The sequence below is a fragment of the Triticum aestivum genome, chromosome 2B (assembly GCF_018294505.1).
Source record: "Triticum aestivum cultivar Chinese Spring chromosome 2B, IWGSC CS RefSeq v2.1, whole genome shotgun sequence".
In the NCBI taxonomy this organism is placed as follows: Eukaryota; Viridiplantae; Streptophyta; class Magnoliopsida; order Poales; family Poaceae; genus Triticum; species Triticum aestivum.
Genome location: NC_057798.1, coordinates 683,502,897 through 683,518,626, shown reverse-complemented (window position 1 = coordinate 683,518,626; position 15,730 = coordinate 683,502,897). Strand labels below are relative to the sequence as shown.

The 15,730-nt window shown below is 49.2% G+C and overlaps 1 protein-coding gene across 3 annotated transcripts; it reads right to left on the bottom strand.

Annotated features, from left to right (window-relative positions):
- Positions 1-604: 604 nt before the first annotated feature.
- LOC123046697 (probable L-type lectin-domain containing receptor kinase S.5) lies at positions 605-14,073 on the bottom strand. Of its 3 annotated transcripts, XM_044470109.1 has the most exons (3): positions 13,533-14,073; positions 3,237-3,320; positions 605-3,169 (listed from the first exon to the last, which is right to left on the bottom strand). In XM_044470109.1, the coding sequence occupies exon 3, from the start codon at positions 2,990-2,992 to the stop codon at positions 875-877; it is 2,118 nt and encodes a 705-aa protein (XP_044326044.1). In that variant the 5' UTR covers positions 2,993-3,169; positions 3,237-3,320; positions 13,533-14,073; the 3' UTR covers positions 605-874. The 3 variants fall into 3 exon arrangements, 2 of the variants coding, with proteins under 2 accessions (XP_044326044.1, XP_044326045.1); XM_044470110.1 differs by lacking the exon at positions 3,237-3,320; XR_006422547.1 differs by lacking the exons at positions 605-3,169; positions 3,237-3,320 and adding an exon at positions 12,555-13,098.
- Between the last annotated feature and the right edge of the window lie 1,657 nt (positions 14,074-15,730).

The following is a 15,730-nucleotide window of genomic DNA, read 5'->3' as shown; positions in this document are numbered from 1 at the left end:
ATTCAGGATACCATCACTCACTGGGGGCTTAACCTCCTTTAAAAAACAAAAACTACTTTTGTTAAACGCTATCTCTAGTGTGTGTGTTATTTTTTGGTAAAGGGCGATTTTTATTGATTCACAATGTAGCATCAAGTGGATACATGCATAATAAACACACACCCAGACTCTGCATAGTTAAGATGCATACAATCAACATTAGTACACACACACAAAGGATCCTGCTGGTAAGTAGCAAAGTCATAGAAAACCAAAGATATGCATAGGATGGATAAAAAGGAAAAATATGAAGCGAACAAAAAGAAGAGATCCATGAGCATTAGCACCCATGACATATTTTTATAGAAGAAGTCCACCCGATTGAAGCACTAGAAATTCGCTTTCGACGGGATTCAAACTTTGGGCACATGGTGCACCACTGTGACCATTGCCACTAGGCTACCACCTAGTTCTCAAGCGAACAAAACAACAAACAAGGAAAAACAACAACCATGAGCATCAACTATCTCTCGACAACACAAGGACTATGAGAAATGTTCTCGAAAAGCAACACCTTCATAAAAGAAATGATGCTCAAAGGCCACCATCACCGGATCCAACTATCAAAGGCTATAACGTGGGTTTTCACCCTAAACATAAAGTCTGAGCAAGTTCAAGGCAATGCCTTCAACAATGTAATGACGAAAAATGCCGACAATGCCATGTATAACCAACTATCTGTCATTAGGGTAGATTACAAACTTTGTTCCCAGTTCGTTTCGAATAACAAACTCGTCCAGAGGAGAGAAGCGACGAACATATAATGTACAATTTCACAAGCAAACCGTAGTCAACACTCGGCAGTACAAGGCAAGCGTACAACTCTCCACGAAGCTCACCTCCCCGTGAGGGAAGTGGAGTTCAAGGAGCAGAAACTGCTGTGCTGCCTAGCCCCTCCCGTGAACAGCAACCCGACCTCCGGAAGCTCCATCTCCCGCTGATTGCCGCCCGGAGGCCAAACAAACGCAGGCTTATTAAACGGCGGCTCCGGCGTCGGGGCACCATCGATCAACACCTGCACCGCCGTCCTCATGGACGGCCTCTCCCTTGGGTTCGGATGGCAGCACGCCAACGCCAGCCTCACCGCACAGTCCACCTGCGCCTGCTCAAACTCACCGCCGAGCAATGGGTCGGCGGCATGCAAGGCCTTTCCCTCGCCGTAGAGCCTCCATATCCAATCCACAATGTGCATCGGCAAGGGGTGTCGCGCTCCCCCGCCGCTCGAGTAATCCTCCTCACCACGGTGGTCGCTGTCGTGGATGTACGGGTGCTGCACGGCGTTGCTGGGGCTCCTCCCGCTGATCACCTCCATGACGAAGACCCCGAATGCGTACACGTCCGTGTCGAGGCTGGCACGGCCTGTGAAGAAGCTCTCGTACGCCATGTAGCCGCGGGTCCCCGCCACGACCTGCGTGGAGTGGTGCGTGACACCGTCGTGCTGGATGACGCGGGCGAGGCCGAAGTCCCCCAGCCGCGCGTTGTACTCGGTGTCGAGCATCACGTTGCTGGCCTTGACGTCCCTGTGGAGGATCCGCTTGCTGCTCCCGTGGTGCAGGTAGTCCAGCGCCGATGCCACGCCGCAGATGATCTTGTACCGCCGCTCCCATGTGAGCTCCGGTGTGTCCGTCGACGCCGACATGGACGACGACGCGGTCCTTTCCCTGGCGTAAAGGAGCTTGTCAAGGCTTCCCATGGGGAAGTACTCGTAGACAAGCAGAAGCTCGCCCTTCTTGTGGCACCAGCCGATCAGCTTCACGAGGTTCCGGTGCGACAGCTTGCTGATCGTGTTCACCTCCGCCACGAACTCCTTCTCTCCCCGGTTGGTGTCGGCCTGCTTGTCCGTCGACACCCGCTTGACTGCCACCTCCAAGTTCATCCTATCGACGTATCCAAGGTAAACGGTGCCAAAGCCTCCTCGGCCCAGCTTGCGGGTAGGACTGAAGTTGGCAGTCGCACGCCTGAGTTCCCTGAGCTTAAATTTGACTGGACCATGTGCGTCGATCATCTTCTCCAGGTTGCGGTAGGCGAGCCTTCTCCGCCACGTCAGCCTTCTCCACATGAACAGCCCAGCAAACAAACATATAGAGAACACAAGCAATGCAACGAGAGCCAAAAGCACCTTTCTTCTCCAGTAATGCCCTCTTCTAACTGTGGCATCGTCGTCTATTGTGGTGAAGTTCCAGGACTTTATCTGGTTCAGCTGGGTGAAGTTGCCTGTGGAACCTGCAAACACCAGATATATGTCGTCCAGTAGAACTAGTGACAGGTTAATGTACCGACTTAATAGGGCAACATGCTGCCCACTTGTGCTGTATTGGACGAGAGTTACTTGAAACAGCAGTGATGCACCATCGTATTTGATCCCGACCAATACATCAGACCCACTTGAGAGGGCGATGGACTGATTACTGAGTGGGTGTTGCTGAACAGATTTGATGCTATTTAAGTCGAGTCCGACATGGTTGCCGTCAAGGTCATCCTTGTAGCTCTTCCTCGTGTCAAATTCCACGGCTACTAATCGGTTTGTCTTCACGCCGTCTGTCTGGTTGTTGCACACACCCAGCCACTGGCCGCTGCTGTTGCTGGGCAAAGATGGATTATTTGTGAGGATGAAGGTCATACCTTCTCCAGTCCCATTCTGTGGGAGGATGTTGAGCACGAACTCTGTCCTGAACGACGTGAGCTCCGTGCGCTTGCTGTTCCACAGCTTGAGGGTTTCCCTTGTGTAGACCACTCTTCCTGACCGGTGGCTCATGTTGCCGGCGTTCGGCGTGATCTGCAGGGAGTTGTTGGAGATTGCTGAGTCAGGGCTGAAGCTGAAATCGTCCCTGTTGCTTGCGTTGAAGTTGGGGTAAGTGAACTGCAAGCAACTGCAGGTTCTGCCTAGGATGACAACAGCTGCACAAGCTATGCAGAAGAAGTTCGACAGGCTGCTGGTATTGGGCTTTGTCATGGCTAAATGGTTCCTGTAGCTTCCTGCAACCTTCTCAGAGAAGAGGAAGATACCAGTTCATATGATCCGCGTACTTCGCTTTTCACCACGGACGAGGCTGGGAGCAGTTGACAAATACTTGGAAGAGACATGGTCAATGGGACTTGTCAGGTACAGCGGCCAATACTATCTCTGCAGCTGCAGAAAAGTTACCAATTGTTAAATTAATAATCTGTGCAGAAATGTTCAGCAATATGCTACTCACCAGTAATATATTTGACTACGTGATCATCCCCTTTTCTTCTCTAGAGACGGATTAAAAGAGGGGTGTCTAGGAGGAACAACGAGGCTGTTGAACAAGTAGAACAGTGACATTAACATAAGAAAAACAGTAAGAGGGTACAGGAAACTGATCCCTGAAGAACTTGGATAGAAATTTCTTTCATCTAACAATTCTTTATTGAAGATGCCTCATGAATGTAGAACTAGTCTTTGCGGCTGTTACAACTTATAAGTGGTACCAGATTAAAAGAGGAGTGTTTGTGCGGAACAGCGAGGCTGTTGAACAAGTAAAACAGTCAGATTAATATAAAAAACACTAAGGGTACAAGAAATAGATTGGTGACAACTTGATAGTGCCAGCCCTGAACAATCTGGGTCAAAATTTCTTTCATCTAACAATTATTTATTGAAGATGCTTAGTCAATGTAGAACCTGTCTATGGAGCTGTTACAATCAAAGAACAAAGGCATTGTCAATTCAAATATTTGCAAGTTATCCCCCCAAAAGGAAAGTTTCTCTACGATTACAATTTGTTGGAGTAATCTAGTTTGCTTAAATGCTACCTCTAGTGCGCGTATTTTGAATTATCCTCATAATGTCTTGATCTAGCGCTTAACATGGAAGATCACATTGGACCACAGTTTTTCACGCTACACTATACAACATGAGGCCAAATTAAGTCTCCCTTTTTCGTTCTCCATCTGTAAAATCAAAACTGGAACAGATTAAAGTGCATTGTAATTCCTGTAGAAAATTTGAAGTGACTAGAAATAAGAAGTTAAGAGTACTACTGGTCAGACCAAGCCATATGTATCCTAAATGGAAGAAGCACGGATAGAAAATGGAATCGACGGAACCCAAATCATTTTTCTCACATGTCCACCTCTTACTGCCGGGAATTTGTGATCTTAAAGAGCTCGCTTCTCACTGTAAAATATTAACGTGGGTAGTGGCCGAACGCATTGCACCAAGCTGGCAACCCTGCCTGAACGTCGCTTTTCTATGAGTCAGTGATGTGCTGTTATTTACCTCGACCGCCATCGTACTACCTTTTTTCAATGTTTATGACTTACTGTGGCTTTGTGTGACTCCAAGGAGTTTGATCTGATTAGGTCGCTTAGACTAATAGGTGGAGAATTAAAACTTGAGGAATTGATGTTATGGGTTTAACAAACTACAAGTTTTACTTACATGAAAGTAAGTATTGTGACTCCTCAATCACCGTAAAAGATTTCTTTTGGCAATTATGAACACTTGCTATAGAGCCCACACGACTTTCGAAGAAGTCGAATCTATTTCATTTTGTAGCAGAACTTTCAGCCCTCGCAATTCTCCCCTTCTTTTTGAACAAATAACAGACAAAAGCAAAAATGTGGAATCCTTGTAAAAACTGTTAGATGTGTATAGTCCTTTTCGGTTTATCCCCATTGTATAAGGGGTCTCTTGCACTTTACCACACACATGTATATGTATTGGCCTTTGGCCCTCCTGAGAAGATAGTTGCTCATTCCTAACATGGTATCAGATGCTTAGGTTCCCCTCGCTCCCCCGCACGCTGCAACTCCGTGCTCCTCTGCTCGATTCTGGCTGCCGCCGTCGCTTTCATCCCGTCCAGATCCGCCGCCCCAGCTGTCCCGTTGCATCGCTTCTCCATCCCCGAGTGAGTCAGCCCCTGCTCGATTCCGCCTCGGGAGCTCGCTTGACTGCTGCCGCTGCCGACCTGCGGCTGCTCCCTCCCCCGCTCGTCTCCTCTCCGTCCTTCGGCCGTCGCCCGTCGCCCCGTTCGGCTGCTGCCGCTGCCGAACTGAGGCTGCCTCGACCGGCCGCCTCTGTTGCCCTGGTCCGGCCGCCGCTTGCCGCCCAGGTCCGGCCGCCGTTTGCCGCCCAGGTCCGGCCCCCGTCGCCGCCCCCAGGTCCGGCCGCCGCCGCCTGGTCCTGCCCGCCCCCTGCCCCCTCTGGTCCTCGTCGTTGCCGTGCGCACGAGGAGGGGTGAAGCGCTCGGGCTTTTCCCTCGATCCAGATCTGGTTGAGGGCCCGTTGACCAAAAAAAACGCGGACAACAGCAGCAGAGTGACTTTCTCATGTCCTCTTCGGGCTATGTCGCGGTTCCTCGGTGCTCGGTGATCTTTGATGGCACCAATTATGCTGAGTTTGTGGGCTTCATGCGCATCCATATGCATGGACTCCTTCTGTGGGGGGTTCTCTCTGGCGAGGTCCCCTGTCCGCCATGTCTGGTGGCACCCGTGGCCCCAATCCCACCCGTGCCGCCGGTCCTTGCTGCTGATGCCTCTCAGGCTGACCGAGATGCTGCCAAGGCTCTGGATGATGCTGCGGTTGATGCTTATGATCAGCAGGTATCCGCTTATTCCGATGCTCTCTCTGTGTACCGGGATGATCTGTCTGCTTACACTCGGTGCAATGATGATGCTCGAGCTGCTGCTGTTCTCACTGCGAGTGTTCTTCCTCAGTTTGCTTCGGAGTTCATGGGACTTGGCACTGTTGCAGCGATGTGGTCTTACCTCTATCAGCGCTATCAGCCCTCTGGTGATGCTCTCTACCTATCTGTCGTGCGTCAGGAGCATGCACTCCAGCAAGGTGATTCCTCTGTTGATGAGTTCTATTCACAGTGCTCTGCCATCTGGCGTCAGCTTGACTCTCTTCGGACAGTTGTTTGTGGCACCTGTCGTTGCTGTCAGACTACTCGGTCTGATCTGGAGTTTCAGCGGGTCCATGAGTTCTTGTCACGTCTCCGCTCTGAGTTTGAACCACGACGTGCTCACTTGCTTGCTCGTGGCCGTGTTCCTATCTCGAGGTGCTTGCTGAGCTTCGTGCTGAAGAGACCCGCCTTCGCTTTGCTGGATTGCTGGTGGTCCCGCCTGTGTTGGCTGCTCGTGCTCCTGTGTCGTCTGCTCGGCTCACCGCTCCACTGCTCCTCCCCGCACCTTCAGGGGGGGTGAGTCGACCTGCTTACACTGAGAGGGGCCGGTCGCGCCGTGACACCTTCTGTGGCTACTGCTCTCGGCCAGGTCACCCAGAGTCTGATTGCCGTGAGAAGAAGCGAGACCAGCGGCGCTCCTCTTCCAGTGGGACTCCTGGATCTTCCTTGACTCCGTCACTCACTGACCAGGACATTGTGAGGCTCAAACGTCTCTTGGCCTCCTCAGGCTCTTCGTCGACTGGTTCAGCTGCTGCTGTGACTGCAGCCACTTCTCCACCACCGCAGGCATCTACACAGTCAGGTACATCTTCGTGGGTTTTGGATTCTGGAGCCTCCTTCCATATGTCTTCTAATTCTTCTGTATTGTCTTCTCTTCGACCTCTTGATTCGCCTATTAATGTTCTTACTGCCGATGGCACATCTCTTCCTGTTGCTAGTCGTGGTATTCTTTCCACTCCGTCCTTCTCTGTTCCGAGTGTTTCACATGTTCCTCGTCTTACCATGAATCTTTTTTCTGCTGCCCAACTTACTGATTCTGGTTGTCGTGTCATTCTTGATACCGACTCTTGCTCCATTCAGGATCGTCACACCAAGGTTTTGGTTGGAGCTAGCCCTCGGCGCCGTGAGTCAGAGGGCCTTTGGGAGGTTGACTGGCTTTGTGTTCCTTCCGCTGCCACCACTTCTGCCAGCTCCCATGCTCTTGCTCCCTCTTCGTCTGCGTCCTTCCAGCAGTGGCATCATCGCCTTGGTCACATCTGTGGCGCTCGCTTGTCTTCTTTAGTTCGTCAGGGCCTCTTAGGGTCTGTATCTGGAGATGTCTCCTTACATTGTAATGGTTGCAGACTTGGCAAACAGACTCAGTTACCTTATCCTACTAGTGAGTCAGTATCTCAGCATCCGTTTGACTTAGTTCATTCTGATGTCTGGGGTCCTGCTCCCTTTGATTCAAAAGGTGGTCATCGCTACTATGTTTTGTTTATTGATGATTTCTCTCGCTACACTTGGCTCTACTTCATGAAATCTCGTAGCGAGGTTCTTTCTATATACAAACGTTTTGCTGCCATGGTTCACACTCAGTTTGCCACGTCCATTTGTACTTTTCGTGCTGACTCTGCTGGGGAGTATATCTCTCAGCTGTTGCGTGGTTTTCTAGCGGAACAGGGTACTCTTGCCCAGTTCTCATGTCCTGGGGCTCATGCTCAGAATGGCATTGCCGAACGCAAGCATCGTCATTTGCTTGAGACAGCTCGTGCGCTAATGATTGTTGCTTCTCTTCCACCCCATTTTTGGGCTGAGGCTGTTTCCGCATCCACCTATCTCATCAACATTCAGCCATCGACTGCTCTTCAAGGTGGTATTCCTATGGAGTGTCTCACTGGTCGCTCTCCCGACTACTCAGCTCTTCGTATGTTTGGATGTGTGTGCTATGTTCTTCTTGCCCCCCGAGAACGCACCAAACTGACTGGCCAGTCGGTTGAGTGTGTCTTCCTTGGCTACAGCGATGAGCACAAGGGCTATCGATGTTGGGATCCTGTAGGTCGTCGCTTGCGCATCTCGCGTGATGTGACTTTTGATGAGTCTCGTTCTTACTACTCACGTTCTTCTTCCTCGAGTTTCTCTGTCGATGACCTTTCTTTCCTTGTCCTTCCCGATACACCCCGCTACGTGCCTCCTGTGTCACCTCTTCCTCCGACACCTCTCATTCCTTCTCATTCGCCACCGACCCCGTCTTCTCCATCCTCCTCCTCCACCTCTCCACCATCATCTCCGGTCCGTCGTCCTCTCTCCCCGTTTCCTCTCCACTATACTCGTCGATCTCGTACTGAGGATGTCTCCTCTGACGAGCCTTCCACCTCTGCTGCACCTCTCATGCCTCCCCCGGTTCATAATCTTCGTGCTCGGCCTCGCCCTCCACCTGATCGCTACTCCCCTGATCGGTACGGTCTCTCTGTTCTTGCTGAGCCCACTTCCTATCGGACTGCCATGCCTCAGCCTGAATGGCAACTTGCGATGGCCGAAGAGCTTGCTGCTCTTGAGCGCTCTGGCACCTGGGATTTGGTTCCCCTTCATTCCGGTGTCCGTCCCATCACCTGCAAGTGGGTCTACAAGATTAAGACTCGCTCCGACGGTTCTCTTGAGCGCTACAAAGCTCGTCTTGTGGCCCGTGGTTTTCAGCAGGAGCAGGGGCGCGATTATGATGAGACATTCGCTCCTGTGGCCCACATGACCACTGTCCGCACTCTTCTTGCTGTGGCTTCTGTTCGTCAGTGGTCCATCTCTCAACTTGATGTTCAGAACGCTTTTCTCAATGGTGAGTTCCGTGAGGAGGTTTATATGCAGCCACCACCGAGGTACTATGCTCCTGATGGTATGGTCTGTAGACTTTGCCGCTCCCTATATGGTCTCAAACAGGCCCCTCGCGCCTGGTTTGAGCGTTTTGCCTCCGTGGTGACTGCCGCTGGTTTCTTGCCAGTAATCATGATCCAGCGTTGTTTGTTCACACGTCTCCTCGTGGTCGGACTCTTCTCCTTCTCTATGTTGATGACATGATCATCACTGGTGACGACTCTGATTACATTGCCTTTGTTAAGGCTCGTCTTCGCGACCAGTTTCTCATGACTGATCTTGGTCCACTTCGCTATTTTCTTGGGATTGAGATCTCCTCGACCTCTGATGGCTTCTACATCTCCCAAGAAAAATAAATTCAGGATCTTCTTGCTCGCGCTGCTCTCGGTGATGAGCGCACTGTTGTCACTCCCATGGAGCTCAACATTCAGCTTCATGCCTCTGATGGTGACCCTCTTCCTAATCCCACTCGCTATCGTCACCTTGTTGGCAGTCTTGTCTATCTTGCTGTTACGCGTCCTGACATCTCCTATCCTGTCCACATTCTGAGTCAGTTCATTTCCGCCCCCACCTCTGTCCACTATAGTCATCTACTCCGTGTTTTACGATATCTTCGTGGCACGATCTCTCAACGCCTTTTCTTTCCCCGCTCCAGCTCTCTTGAGCTCCAGGCCTATTCTGATGCTACCTGGGCTAGTGATCCCTCTGATCGATGCTCACTGTCTGCTTATTGTGTCTTTCTTGGTGGCTCTCTTATTGCCTGGAAGACAAAGAAACAGACTGCAGTTTCTCGCTCGAGTACAGAGGCTGAGTTGCGAGCCATGGCTATGCTGACAGCTGAGGTGATCTGGTTACGATGGCTACTTGAGGATTTTGGTGTGTCTGCTACTACATCGACTCCTTTATTGTCAGACAGTACTGGTGCTATCAGCATTGCGCGTGACCCTATGAAGCATGAGCTCACCAAGCACATCGGTGTGGATGCCCACTTTGTGCGTGCTGCTGTGCAGGACCAGACTCTCGCTCTTCACTATGTGCCCTCTGAGTTACAGTTGGCAGACTTCTTCACGAAGGCACAAACTCAAGCGCAACATAGTTTTCTTCTCTCCAAACTCAGTGTTGTCGACCCACCATGAGTTTGAGGGGGGGTGTTAGATGTGTATAGCCCTTTTCGGTTTATCCCCATTGTATAAGGGGTCTCTTGCACTTTACCACACACCTGTATATGTATTGGCCTTTGGCCCTCCTGAGAAGATAGTTGCTCATTCCTAACAAAAACTACATTCAATCAGTCAATCTGATTGCACCAATGGTACCAACTAACATTGAAGCAGCGTTTTTTCGATTGATATTTTCCTTACCAAAAAAATGGTGACAGAGTTGGTATGGCCCTTTGAGGATATATCTTCTCTGAACAGCTTCAGGTATCCTTTTGCCGGGATCATGTGGAGGTCATCGTGCTAGGTATCTTCTCTCACCAGCTTATTGAAAACTACTCCCTCTGTCCCATAATATAAGAGCGTTTCTTACACTACACTAGTGTCAAAAACACTCTTATATTAGAGTATCCACGATGCTCACCTGTCACCTCGCCGCGAGGGAAGTGGAGGTCATAGAGCAGAAACTGTTCTGCTGCCCAGCCCCTCTGGTGAACAGCAACCCGATATCCGGTAGCTCAATCTCCCGCTGATTGCCACCCGGAGGCCAAACAAAAGCAGGCTTATTAACCGGCGGCTCCGGTGCCGGGGCACCGTCGATCAACACCTGCACCACCATCTTCATGGACGGCCTCCCTCGGGTTCGGGTGGCAGCACGCCAACGCTAGCCTCACCGCACAGTCCACCTGCGCCTGCTCGAACCCGCCATCGAGCAACGGGTCGGCGGCATGCAAGGCCATCCCCTCGCCGTATAGACTCCAAGTCCAGTCCACAATGTGCACAGTCAAGGGGTGTCGCCCTAGGCCGCCGCTCGAGTAATCCTCCTTGCCAACCTGGTCGCTGTCGTGGATGTACTTCACGCCACTGCTGGGGCTCTTCCCGCTGACAACCTCAATGATGAAGACCCCAAACGCGTAGACGTCTGTGTCGAGGCTGGCACGGCCCGTGAAGAAGCACTCGTGGGCCATGTAGCCGCGAGTGCCGGCCACCGCCTGTGTGGAGTGGTGTGTGACCCCGTCATGCTGGATGACGCGGGCGAGCCCGAAGTCGCCCAGCCGTGCGTTGTAGTCCATGTCGAGCATCACATTGCTGGGCTTGATGTCCCTGTGCAGGACCCTCTGCTGCTCCCGTGGTGCAGGTAGTCCAGCGCCGATGCCACTCCACAGACGATCTTGTACCGCCGATCCCATGTTAGCTCAACAGCGCTAATCTCCGACGACGAGTTGCTCTCTCTGGCACTGGCGTACAAGAGCTTGTCCATGCTGCCCATGGGAAAGTACTCGTACACCAGGAGCAGCTCGGATCCCTCGTGGCACCAGCCGATCAACTTGACGAGGTTGCGGTGCGACAGCTTACTGATCGTGTTCACCTCCGCGACGAACTCCTGCTCTACTCGGTTGGAATCGGCGTTGCCCGTTGACACCCGCTTCACGGCCACCTCCAAGTTCATCCTATTGATATGGCCGAGGTAAACGGTGCCAGATCCGCCTCTGCCGAGCTTACGTGTAGGACTGAAGTTGGCAGTCGCATGCCTGAGCTCCCTGAGCTTAAATTTGACCGGACCATGTGCGTCGATCATCTTCTCCAGGTTGCGGTTGGCGAGCCTTCTCTGACGTATCAGCCTTCTCCACATGAAGAACACACCAACCAAACAGGTAGAAAATATAACTAAAGCAGCAATAGCCAAAAACACCTTTATTCCAACTCTTATTCCAACTGTGGCATCATTTTCTATTGTGGTGAAGTTCCAGGACTTTATCTGGTTCAGTTGGGTGAAATCGCCCGTGGAACCTGCAAACACCAGATATACGTCGTCTGACAGATATTGTGATAGATCAACATTTAAAACTCCGCTGGATTCAAACTGCCCTACTCCTATTGTTCTCTCCTGGACTAGATCTAATACAAACAGTCCAGTTGTACCATTGTATGCCATACTGACCCATACATCAGACCCACTTGTGAGGACGATGGACTGATTACTGAGCGGGTATTGCAGAACAGATTTGATGCTGTTCAAGTCGAAGACGAAATGGTTGCCGTCAAATTCATCCGCATAGCTCTTCCTGGTGTCGAATTCGACGGCAACTACTCAGTTTGTCTTCGCGCCATCTGTCTGGTTGTTGCATACGCCCAGCCACTGGCCACTGCTGTTGCTGGGCAAGGATGGATTGTCTGTGAGCATGAAGGCCATACCTTCTCCGGCAGTCCCGTTCTGTGGGAGGATGTTGAGCACGAACTCTGTCCTGAACGACGTGAGCATTGTACGCTTGCTGTTCCACAGCTTGAGGGTTTCCCTTGCGTAGGCCACTCTTCCTGACTGATGGCTCATGTTCCCGGTGTTTGGCGTGATTTGCAGGGAATTGTCTGAGATTGCTGAGCCTGGGCTGAAGCTGAAAGGATCACTGTTGCCTGGGTTGAAAGTGGGGTAAGTGAAGTGCAAGCAACTGCAAGTTCTGCCTAGGATGACAACAACTGCAGACACTATACAGGAAAAGCTCAACATGCTGTGGGTGTCGGGTATTGTCATGGCTAAATGGCTCCCTTAGCTTCCTGCAACCTTCTCAAGAAAGAGGAGGATGCCAGTTCATATGATCCGCGTACTTTGCTTTTCAATGCAGAGGAGGGGAGGAACTGACAAATACTTGGACACAAAGTCAATGGGACTCGCCAGATACCGCCGGCAGTGATATTTCTACAGCTGCAGAAAGTTGTTGATTGTTAATTAATAATCTGTGCAGGCGAAATGTTCGGAGAAATTTTACTTACGATTAATATATTTGACTACGCCATCATCTTCCTTTTATTAACTAGAGACAGAACAAAAGATGGGTGTCTGGGAAGAATAACGAGGCTCTTGGACAAGTAGAACAATGAAATTAACATTAAAAAAACACTATGAGGGTACAAGCAACTGATTAGTGACAACTTGATAGTGCCAGCCCTGAAGAGCTTGGATAGAAATTTCTTTCATCTAACGATTCTTCATTGAAGATGCCTCGTCGATGTAGAACTTGTCTTTGGAGCTATTACAACTTACAAGCATACCAGGTTAAAAGAGGAGTGTCTGTGAGGAACAACAAGGCTGTTGAACAAGTAGAATAGTGATTAGTGACAACTTGATAATGCCACCCCTGAAGAACTTGGATAGAATCTAACAATTCTTTATTGAAGATGCTTCATCAGTGTAGAACTTGTCTTTAGAGTTGTTACAACTTACAAGTGTACCACATGCAAAATTTGAAGTGACTGCAAATAAGAAGTTTCCAAAATGATTTGCAGATCCACCGCTCTAGGGTCAAGGCAGCTTTTATTCAACATCTCCTTGACTTGTTACAATCTCTGTTCCTGTACAGTCTGTAAGTTCCCCTTAATTTTGTAGAATATACACCGGTGGGCTTCCCCTACGGTATTGCATTCAAAAAAGAAAAGTTTCAGTATTATTGCTGATTGCTCACACCAAGCCTGTAATTATTGTGGCTTTGTGGGATCCCAAGGAGTTTGATCTGATTAGATCGCTTAAACTTGCAAGTCAAGGATTAGAATTGACTTGAGAAATTGATGTTCTAGGTCTAATGAACTACTGTAGTTGTATTTCCCTTAAGCCCAATTATGAACACCTGTTATACCAACCACATGACTTTCAAACAAGTCATATCTATTTTGTAATACCCTCTAGCAGAACTTTCAGCCCTCGCAATTTTCCACTTAGTTTTGAACAAATAACAGGCAAAAAATGCGGCATCTGTATAAAAACTATATTCTATCCAATTGCACTTATTGTACAAAATCACAATTAACACTGAAGCTGGCCTTGTTTAACTCATGCTTTGCTTACCAGAAAATAATGGTGATAGGGTTGACATGGCCCTTTGAGCATGGACCTTCTGTGAAGAGCTCCTTGATAATTCATAGAATGCATCGTGGTAGATATCCTTTTGACAGGATCATGTGGAAGAAGCTCAGCATCATAGGCCATTTTCTTACTGCCATTTTCCTTGTGTTTCACTTTGCAGTTGGGGTCGAGGCTGAGGTGGTGCATTCTCAGATGGAATTGAAGTCGAAGCAACAGCCAAAGCCAACTGATTTTCACTTCTTCTTGTTTCCCCTTCAGCGGATCTTTGTGGATTTGCCTTCCCAAAGACATTGGCCGGAAAAAGAAACAATCAGATTCTAGTTCTCCAGTCTTCAATCAAGTATTTCGGTATGAGAAATAAGGAAGAAGGAGAAGTACTTCCCTCTGTCCTCCGTCCCGGCCGCCGGCCGCCGGCCGCCTGAGCTCGAGCAACAGTGAGAGGAGAGACCCTTGGTGCGGCTGAGAGGGGTTAGGTTTCTTAGATTCGCTTCTCCGATTGAGGTGGGCTGTGGCCTATGCGCACTAGGCAGGCTATGCAAATGAGCCCACAAGCGTCAGATATGATGTTTCTTCGTTTTTGTAAATCGGACATAAATTACCTCGATTTATCAAATTCTACTAAAAAACTCTCAATTTGTCAAATAAAAGGTAAGTAACAAAAATCAGTTTCTTCGCAGGGCAGAGAGGCGATCCACAACCCTACACCAGCGTTTTGATTTTCGTTTTGTGATTTTTCTCGCCCTAGGCCGAGATGGCCGAATTTCGGTCGTTTTTAAAAATTTCGGCCGAAATTTGACCAAATTTTGACTGAAATTTGATTAAAATTTGACCAAAATTTCTCAAATTTGACCAATTTCGGCGGAAGATAGATTTCGCCCTAGGCCGAGATGGCCGAAATTCGGCCGAAATCCATTTTTTACGGCCGAAATTCAAAACCCTGCCCTACACGCAGACAAGAAGCCAAGTCCTAGTCAACTGATTCCCCTCGTCTCCAATAGCCGCCCTCATCTCCCATAATCATTTCGGCAAATGAGACGACTCACGAGAGTAATTGTTGAAAATATTATTATATTTTTAAATAATTTAATTTATAGTAAAATCATGATGACAATGTATTCAGGGGGTTCGTGATGACAATGTTAACAATATCAATCACATGTTGTAAGTTAATCATGCGAGTGTGTATGAACATGCAAATCAATTAATATAACATGTACTGCAATCGCATGGATCATAAAAATAGGATGAACAAATCATACCCTTCGGAAAAGTCAATGGCACGGTAGCGACAAAAGTAGCATCCGGAGCCTTCTTCGTGGCATCACTGTTGTTACCCATGACGTGGTCGGAGAAGTTGAAGAAGTAGTCGAAGTCGTGGATGTAGATGGATGAAAGCAGTCGTGCCGGAACGTTCCCCAAAAACCGTATATCCCTTCTCCTAGTGTAGGATCCCAAAGGGCACGGCTCTGGCTTGCTCTATTGTATGGTCGTGCACATGCATGCACATCGGGACGGAGTAGGTGAAAGCAGCAGCTGCAAGAGGAACGACAATGGTGTGTGTGTGCGGCGGTAGATAGCAGGTGCCATTTGAATTGGTGACGTCTAGGTCTAGGGTTTGACGACATTTCCAATAATGCGGTCAATTGCATTTCACATGTCCATTAGCGACTTGTAGTTAATTAGAAATTAATTATCTGATCATTCAACGGCATTTAAGCACACACACACATGACATAGCTTTGACATCGGCTTGACTCATTCACGAAATACCACGCACTCCGGTCAAAGGCGAGCGATAGAGGAGGAGGAGCACACGTGTGTCACTCTTATTCTTATGTCACAACAGGATGATGAAGAGTTCCTTATATGTTCGTCCAAACTCTCCTCCACTCTCGTCGTGGGATTAAAGTTCCAACCCATGTCATGACATTATAAATGGACCACTAAGATTTACCAGGAATCAATTTTTATATGGGTTTGCCGACCTAAATTTCAACAATACCCCACTAGATTTGGGAGGTACATTATATTGCCCTCTGTTTTAAGCATGATGTAATATCACGAGGAGTCATAGAACTTGTGTCGCATGTTTAGCTTGGTGCAGGAGTCTAACACGTGACCAACTTTCTAACATGAAATACTCTGCCTGACCAACTTTCTAACACGAAATAGTCTACCCA

Coding starts and splice junctions, on each gene's coding strand:
- LOC123046697 (XM_044470109.1), bottom strand. CDS start 2,992: ATGACAAAGCCCAATACCAGCAGCCTGTCGAACTTCTTCTGCATAGCT.